General features: G+C 39.5%; 1 protein-coding gene across 3 annotated transcripts in view; it reads right to left on the reverse strand.

Moving 5' to 3' along the window:
• LOC592280 (excitatory amino acid transporter) overlaps positions 1 to 14912 on the reverse strand; it is a 63396-nt gene that overhangs the window by 21267 nt on the left and 27217 nt on the right. For all 3 annotated transcript variants that reach the window (XM_011681720.2, XM_030987843.1, XM_011681723.2), the window contains exons 3-4: positions 7336 to 7680; positions 5577 to 5784 (exon numbers count right to left, since the gene is read on the reverse strand). In XM_011681720.2, coding sequence (XP_011680022.1) covers positions 5577 to 5784; positions 7336 to 7612 — 485 coding nt within the window. In that variant the 5' untranslated portion in view covers positions 7613 to 7680. The remainder of the gene's footprint in view (positions 1 to 5576; positions 5785 to 7335; positions 7681 to 14912) is intronic.

The raw sequence follows: 14912 nt of genomic DNA on the forward strand, positions 1-14912 counted from the left end.
AGTTCAATAACTAAGTTTTCATGCATTGATTTGATGCAAGAACTGTAACATAATAGACCCTAGATTGTGATTATTTCTGACCATGAATTTCGATAATCATTTTTCAAAGTAAAATTTTCACAGGAAAATCAAACAGTCTTTTAAAAACGTAGACATTAGAGTCTAGTAATACTTTTACTAATTCTAAGCTCAGGTTTCGTACATCTATTCACGAAACTATATTGAAATCGCGGCAATAATGATGCAAACCAACAATTTCAAAGTGTCAAATCTCTTCGACTCGAATTCAACTCACACACTTTCAACTGCAACTCAGCTCATCTCACACACACTACACAGTGGCAATGCACAGTTACGGTGATTTTGTCTGATTTTCTTTACTTTGAAGAAATGATTATCAAAATTACGTAAACATGGCGAGAACATCACAAAATAGGCTTTAATTTCATACCTCTATTTATGGAAACTTTATAATATTGCAGCAATCGTGAATTCGTGATGGAAATTGATTGCAGTTTCGCGATGTTTAGTGGTTCATGGTCTAGATTCAGCTTCTACCGAAACAAAATCGACCGCCAAAAACTCGAGCCCTACGCTCCGTCTCGATCTCGCAACTGCGAAAATGTACGTGTTTTGGCGTACTTGCGTGCGACATGGTAAGCCAGGTAAGGTATGGAATATGGTTCGAGTTTTTTTTACGACCGATTTTTGTGTATACAAGTCATCGGTCGTGTGTCTACGGATGTAATGTTGAATATCCATGAGGTATCTCTGTCGTCACGCATATCCTGCATTATGCATGTCGCGTCTGTTTTCGCCCTGGACGTCGACACGGAGGAGGACCTCGGGCGGAGTATAGCCAATTCGCTAGAGTAGACTCTCCCGCGGACGACGGCACCGGTCACCGGTACCCCGAGGGGAGGGTTCAGGAGGAGATAGCCGCACCAACTTGGGTCGGCGATCTCATTAAAAAACAATAGAATACAAAGGCTCGCCGAGACGTCGCGCCCCCCGCGGAGCCTTAGCGTATTACTTATATAGACTAGCTGTTTGCGCCCGTTAAACGGGCGCTCTTTGCTGTGGCAGCCATTTTGCGTTCGTCCGCGGCATCAAACTTTTCAGCCTTTAGCTTCCGTAAAGATTGACATATATAACAATTCTATTTACAATTGTATTTATAATTGATTTCATCATGAAATAAGCTAATAAATATCAAATTAAGACTTGACTGATTTAAATTTAAAATATTATATTTTAATTAAAAATAAGCTAATAAATATCAAATAAAGACTTGACTGATTTAAATTTAAAATAGACCTATTATATTTTAATTAAAAATAATGATTGATATTCATAAATTTCTGTGTTTGCGTGGCGAGCTTCTTTTCGGTCATTTTCTTCGCGTACGCAAGAAATACAGCTCCGTTATTCATGAATGAGGTATCAAGTTGACCGGGATCATTGTCCGAATACCTGTAAGAAACGTCAATGAAATATATCAACCGGTTCAATTTAAAAAAATGAAAATTCACTTCAGCTCAGAAAATACAGCATCTGCTGCAATTACGGCCGGTTTTAAGCCCCAGAGTTCTGGGGAAGAAAAGGGCTAGAGATAGCTATGATTACTGATTAATTTTTTCCATTAAACATCACATCCTATTTCTACTACATCACATATATATATAAGGTCTAGGCCTAGAATCTAGACGATTTTTATAACGCTGTTTGACCATGAATGACGCACCGTAATACCCGTTTTAATGCATTGATTTGATGAAGGAACTGTATCATAGTAAAAGTATTCTATCCAGCTATAGACAATGCCAATGGCTATGTTTTTAAACCACCGTCTGATTTTCTTGTGAAAACTTTACTTTGAAAAATGATTATCGAAATTTAGCATACAACTATACATGGACAGAATAATCGCGATCTAAGCTCAGGTTTCATACCTCTATAGTCACGAAACTATATTGAAATATAGGGGCAATAAGAGCAATTTCAAAATGTTGTCGAGTCTACTCTATAATAGCTCAGCTCAGCTCACCCCACCTCACACACAGTCACAGTTCCGACAGTGCTCGGCAGGAGTGGCGCACTGCACTGCCCGTGCCTCACGGCAGCTAGCTTGCAACTGAACTGTCAGTTACGATGAATTTCTTGTGAAAACTTTACTTTGAAGAATGATTTTCAAAATTCAGTAAACATGAACAGGATAATACCAAAGTAACCCTGCTTGCATACCTCTATTCACGTAAACTATATACAAATCACGGCAATCATCATAGAATCAAAGACGAAGCGACTGAGCTGTGCGTGAGACGGTGAGCGTAGAATCATCGCATACATTCGCGTTCGTACACGCAGCAGGTCCGGGCTGGCCTACAAAGCATATATCCTATAAAAAGACGCATAACACGGGTAAGCCCAACCCGTGAGAGCGTGCATTTTTTTACATCCCCTCACCCGTGTGAGTCATCTGTTAATGTGTATTTCTCTTACATGCTACAAAGCGTATCCTATAGCAAGAGGCCTAAACTCGGGGTAAGCCACAACCGTTACTACGTGATGTGCTACACCCATTGACAGAAGTGGATTCTCGTCCGCTGTGAGTCTCTTTGTTGATTGCATAGAGGGCGGATGCACGCCTTCCCGACTCGCTCTCACAGGTTCGTCGCCTCCTTGCAATCCACCACGCCCGCCGTGCTCTCGTCCGCCCGTCCTCCCCGGGACCCCGAAACCGCCTTTATCGACGTCGACGGCGACCACGACCGAAGTTCGAACGGGGACGTGGCCAAATGGGTGGATTAAAACGTCGTCCGTCCGCGGGACCGCCCGCCGACGACCGGGGGCGGGCGGGAGGGGAGATTTGGGCGCTGTAAAATGGAGCCGAAACACTCCCCAGATACCCCCCTCGACGCCTTACAGTATTATTATATAGATTATGTTTGTTTGGACCTAAATTCCAAAGGCCTCAATTTATTTTGATGGTTGAGGGGGGGGGGGGGGGGGACAGGGAATGGATTTTTTTGGATATCATTTTGGTGAGTTGTAGAAATAGGGTTAACATGTCAAAGGGCAATTAACCCAACAAAGTCAGAATGACCTCAAAATTGATTTATTATTCCATAAAGATAAATTGTATACAGTAGACATCCTTGTTCTGGACTATTATAAATCAAACATGACCCAGTTCTTTTGGAACGTCCATATTAATTCTTTCTTTACTTGCAGTGAAGGGAACCTGGACTACCGCATTGTCTGGAGTATAGGATACAGACACTGTGAATAAATAAACTTTGTATCTTCTCAGAACAATCTAAACTAAGAGTCATAGAAATTTACAAAAACATTTTGAGAAGGTATACATGTATGTAAACATAATCTGTGAAGAATAAATGTCCTGGGAATTTTTCACAACTTTTGGGGGACACTTAATTCTAGGTAAAGCATGTCTTCTGGAAGTCTCCATTTTTTAAAATCTTTCATGTGAATGTTCCTTAAAATGATGTTTGTCAGGGTTCAATGTTCAGCGTCATGCTCAATTTACCGTCAGGAATCATTTGGTGAGTACATGAGATTAGTAACGACAATGCTTGTTTGATAGCCAGAAGCATGTGTATAGTTCGCACGTCATGTTGAGTCACGCTTGTTTTAAATCTAAGTCTTAAGAATTCTGGGTTCTCTTTGAATCTGTCAAACATAAATACAAGCTAGCCAAAGGTAAGAAAAATCAGCTTAAAGAATATGTTTCTCTCCCCCCCCCCCCCCTCTTTCTCTTTCTGTCTTCCCCCTCTCTCTCTCTCTCTCTCTCTCTCCCTCTCTCCCTCTCTCTATCTCTTTCTCTCTCTTTCTCTCTCAGGCCCATTTAACCCTTCTAGTCTAATGACTTCCATATTTCACAATGTCACCTCTAACAACAAATGATATTCTTTGTGAGTGCCCTTCTTGCACCAACTGACAAAGAGTATTATCTGTTAGGAGCAGAAGGGTATTATCTCTGTGTACAATTAAAAGTTAACGTCTTCCTGGATCAAAACAGAAAATATCAATACGACTATCTTTGTTAGCCCGAGCTGGCCAAATAGCCCGCTATTTCTGATCGGGGAAATTCGCCAGATCAGGAAATAGCTGGCTATTTGGCAAGCGACCATGCAAATAGCGGGCTATTTGGTCGGGAAATCTTCCCAAGATATCTTGGGCTATTTGTGGACTGTCTTCACCAGCCCAAAGACTCGCACTATGCATAAACACTGAGCAAATTTCTCGGGCTTGAGTTTTGAACTAATGAAGACGTGATTTGTAATTTCCCAGATCACAAAATAGTGAGCTACATGTATTTGACCAACTCGGGCTGATGACGACAGACCTATAGTAACACAGAGGTGGGCCATGCATGCTTTGAGATGAAGAAGGGGGAGGGGGTGTCAGGAGGCAGGAGGGCATAAATGTCCTCCTTCAAAGGGTACATCTGTCCAATCTAAGATCAACAAAGAACCATTTTGTCAAGCTGGCTCCACTGCAAACTTCTCACAGATAATGAGGAAGAGCTTGAAAACATCTTGGCCTATTAGCAACATGTGGTTGATTTGTTCAGGTGGTACAGTTGAAAGAAACACCACCTCAGGCCCCGGCATTGGGGAGAAACCTATTTTAAAACATGAAGAACGAAATGGGATATTTTTTCTTCTGTCCCCCCATAAAAAAAGAGACAAAAGGGGTCTTAGTGCATCTTGTAATAAGAAAATCCAGGGTTCTTGTTAAAATATAAGTACTCAGCAGTTTGGGAGCCAAACAAATTATAGAAGAGAGAACTGAACAGTCAGAAAGGAGGAAATATGATGGATCTTTCTAAACAGTATTTTGCGAGAAAACTTGGAGAGGTACCAGTAGTTGTACTTTAGGGTGACGAACCCAATCTTATTTTCGTTTTGCAGTTCCTTATTTAGTTAAATGAGAGGCTAAATAGAAATACTGAAAGAGCATTATTATTGTGGAACATTGCTCTTTCTAAATCGGTGGATTACAACTTAGACTTTCCAATGAACTGTTCTTTGAGTAAGGATATTCAATTTAAGAAAAGGTTGGAATAACAGAAAAGTAATAAAGACATGATGGCCCTGCGGCAGAGAAGTGATCTCAAAACCAAGAGGTCTCAGGCTAAAAACCAGGCCAATGTCCAGGCTGATGTCCAAATTACATATTCGAAAAAAAGCTGCAGTTTTGAAGCTTGAAACTACAGGTTTGAAAATCAGTGACATGTTAAAATCTATTTACAACCAAATTATTTTGTAAGTATTAATCATACTATTTGTTGAAAATTCTCCCAAATATGGCTGAGGTTGCACCAGAGAGCAAATAATAACCCTTTAGAGCCCTAGAGTGAGCCATTGAGTGAGCCTTAGTATGGACCAAGGCGACAAGAGATTTTGAACTTGGCACATATCAGTTCATAGTCATTCCAAGTTTCAAATTCACATGTGGTTTGTGGACAACCCTGCTTAACAGCGAAGTTTAGGAATATTATGCTCCCTCTTTTTAATGCAACATCTGATAGAAATGGTCCATCTTCTTACCTGAGGAGGTCTAGGAACGCATCCAGGGTGGTGAGCTCCTTCACTTGGTTACCGTCTCCGAGATTCTTCTTGATGTTCTCTCTCCCGGGGCGGATGGCTACTACCAGGATGATTCCAATGATGACGGCGATGCAGGTCGTGCAGAAGTAGTAGAGAAGCGCCCTCCCGCCTAACTTTCCGCTAGATTTGGCGTCAAGGCCCGTTAGACCTAAACAGGGTGGTGATGATGGAAACAATTAACAGGTGTGCTTTGTTAGCTGGAAATTAAGTGCAACCACTGAAGCAACTTCTAAAACTCATAAACATATCTTTGCACATATTCCATTAGAATATATCTGTTTATGGTAAAGACCTGAAGAAAAAAAATGGATGTTTCTAAATTGGTCAATTAAAGGTAGAGGTGTCGTGGTCGAGTGGATCCGTCGCCGGAATGTCGATCGCAAGGTCCGCGGTTCGAGTCCTGCCGCGGCACTAATGACTTTGACAAGACATTGATCTACATTTGCCACAATCAACCCAGGTGATGTATATGGGTACCTGGCAGGAATCAATTCCTTGAAATGCTGGAGCGCTGTATGAACAGCTGCTAGGCTAAAGCCGGGGTAATAATAAATGTGCCTCGGAATATAATTATCTAGATAGATGGCGCTATAGAAATGCCTATTATTATTATCATCATTATTATTAAAGTATATAAGAATCAGGTAAAGCTCAGAATTGAGCCATCTGGATGTCGAGCCTCTCACCTTTGAGTTGGACTTGAGTCCATGACTCAACAAGCATAATTGAGTCCCTAAAGCTAAACTGATATTTCATGTTGATTCAACAAGGGTCAAGTTTAGGGAAGAGTCAATAGAGTGTCAAGTCTAAACTTTTCCTCCTATACCGTCACCAAATCTGAGAATAAGACTCAAGCTATTAAAACACTGAAAGTGATGTAGCTAAAGCTGGCTTTTTTTGTTCAGTTGGGTAAGCAGGGGTCAAGATTGACTCCTACATTTGTCTAAATTTTAAACACAAGACACTGCAAAACAGCTGTATCCTAGAGCTATGTTCATATGAGACAGCAAGGATTGAATCCTAGTTTGATTGAGTTGAGTTTCTCTCTGTGAAACCAGTCAGCTTACATACATCAGCTCAAAAAGCTATAAAGTTGAGTCTCTGACTCAAGCTATACCCATATGTTGAGTTGAGACAGCAGGGATTGAGTACCAGTCACATGAAGTCAATAGGTCCTTGGGCTACATGACAAGTCATTTCTATCTGTGACTCCAGTACGCTCAAGTCAGCTCACAGGGTTAGCAAATTGACTTCTTACTTTGAACTATCCTTAAATATCAAGTTAAGACAGTAGGGATCGAGTCCCTGTTAAATCAAGTCAATAGGTGGTCGAGCTCCTTGACAAGTATTTTCTGTTAATGTGACTAGAGTCAGCACAAGTCAGCTCAAAGAGCTAGCCGAGGCGAGTCTCTGATTTGAGCTTTGTTCATAAATCAATGTGAGACAGAGGGGGTTGAGTTATCAGTTTCACAATAAGTCAAGTCTTTCCTACATCTGAATTAGAGTCTACATCAAGTAAGCCAAAACTGAAGCTCAAATTGAGTCCTTAATTTGGGTCTTTAGGGACTTTTAGATTTGCCGAACAACAACGTAGATTGCTACGATTGACGTCCTCTTAATGCACTGCCTTAAATGGACGTCACACGTATCAGTCCATGCAAATCTAAAAGTCCCTAATACAGCATTAAAGAAGACTCACCTGTGATCAAGCTTGAGACGATAAGAGGGAGAATCAGCATCTTCAGCATCCTCATGAGTACATCACCAGGGAAACCGATGAGGAGGATGGCATCTTTAGAAGGCTCTGCGGACCTCAAACCTATCCCAAGGAAGATCCCGCAAAGTACTGACGCTATGGTGAAGATGATAAGAAGGTTGGTCTTGAACCACACCTTGGTTCTCTCCTTCCAGTCCCGGTTGCGTGGCCTCAGAGTGTACTCCTGCTTCCCGCTCTCGATTGCATCTACGTCACCCATCGTGTTACAGGTTGTCTGTGCTGCTCCTGCAACTTGTTTTGATGAAACAATGCTCAGTGCTCAGTTACCTAAGTGGAAAAGATAGGGGGAAATTAATAATATCTATTTTGAATGGAAATACAATAGTTTAGATATTAATCGCTGCAGTTTAAAAACTGATCTGCAGGATGTCCAGGGGGTTGTTTCACAAAAATCCTAAGTCAAACTTAACTCTAAGAGCCAGACTTTTCTTTTTCTGAAAAAAATCAAACTCCCACAAGCCAGAATAGTTTTGCGCAAAAAACTTTTGAATTTTTGTACAACATTCTTGTCCCAGGACATCAGCAGTATTCCTTCGGTATGTCTACCATTTTGAGAACAGACTAATTTTGTGAAATACAATGTATTCGTTTTGGAAGGAGTTTAAATTATGTTTTTAATGCTCGTAACCATCAAACAAAACAAAACAAAACAATCAAGTTTCATAGAAATGCTGAATAATATTCCCTTTAAAAGTGCAGTTGGAGATGGTGAGTCGACCTTGGAGCTAGGTACAGCACAGAGAATGACAACACTGCATGGGGAGCAACACAGCGACTTCTCACACCTAGTCTTCTAAAGAGAAAAGGATGCCTCCTCATTAGTCCTAGTAAGCTTGAGTTTAAAAAATAATGCTGAAATATTATACCAAATTGAAAGGTACTTTTGTCTTTTAGTAGGAGATAACAACAAAGCTGTTTATTTCTTGTCTATTTCTGTGTTTATAAATCCTAGTGTGGAGCAGGGACTTGATAGCAGTCCCTGTGTGGAGTATGCAAAGTACAGGAAATGGGAAAGGTATTTTTGCATGGAAGCGTACAAGGGCAACAAAGCAATAAGCCAGAGTTTTTTTTTTTTACTGTGAATTAAGCCACCAAGAAGGGACTATATACTGGGCTAAATCACAAACAAGACCAACACAACTTGGCATACGTCCAAGCTAGTTTCCCAAGTAAATGGTGAAATAACCAAATCTTCACTGTATTTTAGGTAGTAGCTACAGAATTAGTTATGTTGTGACAGAAACATGATGCACCTCACCTAATTATTTCAAGTGCCTTCTGCCTCTCTGCAATCTGCATGGTCACTTAATTACTAAACATACAATTTTGCACAAAACAGTAGGCACCACTTGAAGGAAGGATTATTGAGTGTAAAACAATGGATTTGCAACATTACACATTTTCAGTCTTGATTATACCTCCATGACAACACTTTGAACACTGGCATTGATTAACAGTGAATTCGAACCTCATAAATAATCTTGAAGCCTTTGGTACTTCTATACTCATGATAAATACAATGTGGCACAGGTTATCAGTATGGTATATATACAGAGATAGGAACATATTTTTAAAGTTCAGGATAGTGAAGACCGACCTCGATTTCTAGCAGACTAAATAGACCATTCCTATTGAGATTGGTATAAGGTATGTCACATCAGATCACAGATGCTAGGCTGTGACGTGTGAACAGTTAATAGGATGCGAAGGTCTTCAATAAGTCCTATAAACAATCAGGTATTTCTACAGCTGGCGCATGTACTCTCTTCTTCTCTGTCTCTTTGGTTGGATCTTTGAAACCAATCTGTAGAACTCGCTGAGATCAAATCAAAGCTTCAATACAAGAAAAAGTATTAAAAATCATTGTGAATTGATAAGTAAGTTGCAGTAATGTTATATTAAAATAAAAGTGTCAAAACTTGCTTTAAAAATGTACCCTAAGATGGCTAACAAAGATGTGTAGATGGGACATTGCTTTAGTTGAAATTATTATATACATACTTCATAGGATATAATATGGGGAGGTGGGAGCTGGGGAGGTGGGAGCTGTGGGGGTGAATCACCTTCAAGACTTTGCATACTTTAAAGGGAGTATGTACTATGAGCAAAATGTTATTCTGACTTGTAGATCATGTAGCATAGATAATGCAAACAAACTCCCCAAAACTGGCAGGAATAATACATAGAAAACACCAGCACTTAGCAGATAATAATTTAAGATGCACTAGCTGCATTTATACTGCAATCACAGAGAACGGACTTCACTTTTTGTGACCAACAGGCTTTACATCATGCTACACCCACTATTCATTTTTATGAAGTAGTACTCATGATCGAGGTAAAGCCACCATGATCATGAAGTCCAAATCTAAAAGATGATAGAAAAATGTCCAAAATTTCCATGAGACACCAATTTTTCAGCTGCTGAGTGCAAAATTTGTTCACATATTAATTGCTAATTCCATAAAGTCTGTGTGAATGTGAACTATGATACAATACACTTGGAAACAGAGTTAGGGTGTGTCTTTAAAAGTACCAAATGCTTTAAGCTCAGTGTAAACAAAACCACAAGGTGAACACATCCATATGGTGCTAACCACTTTTGACACAGGCAGTATAAATTTGTTGTGATTTAATATCAGGAACTGTTTTTCAAAATCTGAAACTGTTTGACTTCATGTAGGATTTGATTTTGGTGCCACACCCTGCATGATGCATTTAGATTACAGCTATCATGTTCACCAGTCAGACTCAGAATTTTCAAGCCTGAGTTTGTTTGGGATGCACCTTAACATTCTTAATTCATGTTCTGATTTCACTTCCGCCTGAACCACTTTTTTAGGGTCACTGAAATGTTTGAAAATGTGCTCAGCATGTTGGTCTGTAATGTGCTCAGCATGTTGGTCTGTAATGTGACTAATATCATTACCACAGGATCGATGCCATCTTTATGTCTTTGGCCGTGTCTTATGCCATGAATATATTAGCAGTTTTAAAATATTTAAAAACTCTATAGCTCATGAGAGACAAAAAAGGGGAATAGACCTATACTTTAGTATATAGGCCTACTTATCGTCCAATGCTGAGTTTATGTTCAAATATAGGCTGGCAATTATAAGCAACACAATACATAGTTATTGTGTTGTTAATAATTGCCAGCCCCGTCCAACCTCACAAAGTAAAACATAAACTTCACTCCCTCCATTACTATCATGGAGGGGGTGGAGGAGTTTCATCAATCCCTCCTACCCTCTTAACCCCCCCCCCCCCCCCCTCTCTCTCGTCATTCCTTCTCCATCTGCATCCTGCAACATTTCATACCACACAGTACTGATTTCACATTGCCTGTGAAAATGTGTGGGACTTGAACCTGGGACCCTCTGTTCTAAAGAAGTTTTCAAGAGGTCCAAGCTCAGCCCTGCTTTATAAGCAGGTGGTGTCTGTGAACAGGGTTACTTTAGTACAGGTTTAAATGAGAAACAATTGTCAAGGGAAACATAGAAATGTGACAAGTGATCTTTATACAAAAGTGTTCTTCTAAAGCAGGCTCACTGTATCATAGAAATTGCAAAATCCTCTCTTAAAAGTATGCCACAGTTTTTCTCTCTCAAAAAAATATGGAAAATGTAAAAGCTCATCATATTTCAATGTCATACCTGGTGTTTCATGTCATGCTACTATGTAGTAACAACATAAACAAAGCAAGGTCAGATAGCAAGACAATCAACATGGGGTTAATAAGAAACAATAGTGGTGTAATCAAAATGTGCCTCTAAATATGATGCACAGTGGGGAAGATGAAGGTAAAGAGGTAGAAATTGAGAAGAAAAGTAACATGAAGAAAATGAGAAAAAGAACAGGTCAGTGAAAAAAAAACACAAGGGCTCGGGGCGAATAAGCCCCCGAAATGCATAAAAGAGCCAAAAAAATTTGCATAGAGTTCAAAGCAAAACAAATTAAAGAGTGTTATTTTTCATGCAAACAAGCTTGAAAAGTAGCCCCCGAAAAGTTGTTTTTTTCCTGTAACAATACCATGACAATTTGACTCAAGCAAAATGAAAGACAAGGTAATGAGAAAAGAAAAAAAGAAGAAGTTGAGAATGATTAAAAAATGAAAAATCATGCTGATTAAAAATAGATAGGAACATTTTGTAAGTTCAGTCCGAAGGTATGAAACTTCCTAAATCAAATCACCAGCTCAGCTCAGCTTTACTGTAGTTTTCTAACATCTCTCAAGCTCCCACAATGAGCAAAGCCAAAGAGCCTGAATAGCACTTGCTGTTGAAGATAACAATTTTGTCTCTTCTACGTATAGCATGTTCATGTTTTTCTCTTTAGTTCTTTATATAGTTCTTTATATAGTTCTTTATATAGCTCCCTTTTACAATATTCTAGAATAGATACACAAATACTTCAACCAACAGGACAAATTCCTTTTACAAATATCTGTAGCGATATATTGTGGTAATGAGTTACAGAAGTGACTACTACCACATGGGGAAACGAAGGGGTTCTGAAAACAGAGCTTGAAATTGACCAAAGAGCACGCTTGATGTCAGAACAAATCCCTAATCACTGCCTCATCCACTGGGAGGTGGAGGTTAATAGGCCTCCTTGTTTAGATTTGCTAGCTTTCCGTTGCTAGGCAACCTGAGCCTCCTGGGGCTAATAACTGGATTGCTGCATTTACACTGAAAGCACAAACCCTTGGTTTTTCATAACATTTTTGTGGAAGTTGCTTAACAACTACCAATAAACTTGATGAAAAACTCAACAACAAAAAATCACCTCTTTATTGAAGGAAAAAACGGCAAAACTTTAAAAACTGTTTTGCAGTGTAAATGCTTGCTTCTCAAAACACCTGTGAATCATTCTGGTTCTCGGTCAAGGGACTCTCCTCGCTTTCATGCAAAATCATACAGGGCAGTGACAAGTGGTGTGCGCACAACTTACCCCAAAACAGGATTATAAAACAGTGTATATGGCAGTGGGGAAAAAATGCCATTTTTTTGTCCAAAATATTTGTTGGCTGTGTAAACAACCTAATGTGGACCTGCTGGATAGAAGTGAAGGTTGTCTGCCAGAGAGGTCACTGATCTGCCCAATCTGGCCAGCTCCATCAAATACCTAAATTGACTGGAATTGACCCGCCTTTCCTTAGCATAAACAACAAATTCAATGGCATGATACACTTGCGAGTTGTGGAATGTGGATACAAAAGTGACTTTTCTGTGTGTTTGTGTGTACCTCTGACACATATTTCTGAAAACATCATATCTTCTAGTCAATATTAAGGCATTCATCAAAGTTGATGAGCATATTTGCAACCTTCAAGGGAATGCCTACTAACTTGTCCACCCTAATATTTAGTTTGTTTAAATAAAAGCAGAAAAATGAGAGAAATAAATTAGTGAAAGTTTAAGCAATATTCGATTGAAAATAGGAAACTTCTAAAATGTTGAAGTTGTCATCATTGGAACACAAATTTGCAACACTGTGAAGTATCTTGCGAGCTTCTCTCCAACTATTTCTATACAGAAAATTTCATTATCATTCATTTCAAATCAAAACATTGATTATGGCAAATAAATCCATGTTCGTAGACTATTTGTATTATAAATAATAATATTCCGCTTTTATATAGCGTTTAGTACAAATGTCTCTAAGCGCTTTACAGATATACTATTACCCCGGTCATTGGATTCGATACTTTCCAGCACACAATGTGTGCATAATCTCCACTCCCTGAGGAGCATTCCAGCCAGGCATTACTTGATGCTCAAAAACTGTTTGACCAACAATGACAGTCGCATCCTACCGGGTACCCGTTATGACATAGGGAGCCTACACAAACCACAAAGCTACCGAGATGCAGGCACAAGGATCCAGTAGTTTGTAAAAGAGAGGGCACAGTATTTATAAAATCTTGCTGAGAAGCAAAATAGTAATGGTAAAAAGCTCTCAAAAGTAGGGCACATTTTTGAACTTGTGTACTACAGGTATGCCACTTAGGTTCAAAGGGGGGGGGGGCTAAACTTATTTGTTCCCCCCCCCCCCCCCCATATCCACAAATGCAAAAATTAACAAGGTGAGACCATGCAGTCACATACCGAGCCTGACAGAATGCAAACAGAAGTCATAAAGGAACTATGACTTGACAGGATCAAAATCATCGCCAATGTAAACACTGATTTGGTTGCTAAGTCAACAATGTTCCTTGACAATTTAGCCTCCATTCCAAGTTCATGGGGTTATAACTATTTTGTCTCACAGGTGATTTTTAAATTTCATGAAGTCTCCTAGATAGTGTGCCTATACAAGGTCATTAAAAAAAAAGTCGTGCTTAGCATCCCCGCCCGCTTCCTTTTTGGGGGTGCGTCCTCTTTTTTTTTTTTTTTTTTAGAAAAAAACAAAAACATGAAAAACACACTGCTTAAAATGATCTACTTCTGATTTAAAAAAAAAAAAAAAAATGCCGGCGGCCATCTTGAAAAATAGCCCGACTGTCAGGGAAAATGTACCGTCCAGCGGCCATTTTGAAAGAGAAAAAAAGGAAAAAAAGGAAAAAAAAAGGGCCTACTCCTTGCTATTTTTCAAAAGACAGGATGCTAAACATGTTTTCTTTTTAATTTGGCCCAACCTGTCTGAACTGATTCCTTAGAAGGGCCAACCATGCCAAAGTCTATGGATTTCTTTTTAAATGGCTGACGCCTGGACAGCAATCCGCAAGAGCTCAAAAGTAAGACTAGACTACACTGTCTACAGGTGAATGTCACTCTGACTAAAAACCAGTTCAGACTAAAGCAAATTTATACAAAACTTGTATAAAAAACATCGTTTAAAGAATCATAGAATAACAAAAAGAGCGCACAGACTATGGAAGACAACAAGACATTGATCTACATCTGCCACACTCAACCCAGGTGATATGTAAATGGGTACCTGGCAGGAATTAATTCTTTGAAATGCTAGAGCACCGTAATGGCAGCACAGCTAAAGCCGGGTAATAATCTCCAAGTTTGGAAGCGCTTAGAGACTTAATCGTAAATTGTGCCATATAAAAGCTGAGTATTATAATTATTATTATTATACATACGATGTGACTTTCAGATTACAGCGGACCCTGATTCTTTATCAAATTTTGTTCGAAACGTTGCTAAAACATGTGTTTTGCTTATACAAGTTTTCTTCAAAAAACATTCAGACTAGGAAAAATGCCATTACCTATCGCGTATATACAGGACTCATACAGCCATAGTACCATGTTCCTGTAAGTCAGAACGCAGATTGACTGAAATCTGGTCCTCCCATCTCCCCATCTGATCTATCAATCAGTGAGAAGCAAAACTGGTCCAATAGGTGGCAAGGATCAAACATTCAGGGACAAAAGATCATCTTGAAAATAAACAAATAACACCCATCACCGAACAGGTTTACATGGGCAGAGAGAGGCAGGTGCTTTTTCATTCCGTTTGATGTCATCTGTACATGCTTGCTGT

This window comes from Strongylocentrotus purpuratus, unplaced genomic scaffold (assembly GCF_000002235.5).
Source record: "Strongylocentrotus purpuratus isolate Spur 01 unplaced genomic scaffold, Spur_5.0 spur5_scaffold_17, whole genome shotgun sequence".
NCBI classification, from domain to species: domain Eukaryota; kingdom Metazoa; phylum Echinodermata; class Echinoidea; order Camarodonta; family Strongylocentrotidae; genus Strongylocentrotus; species Strongylocentrotus purpuratus.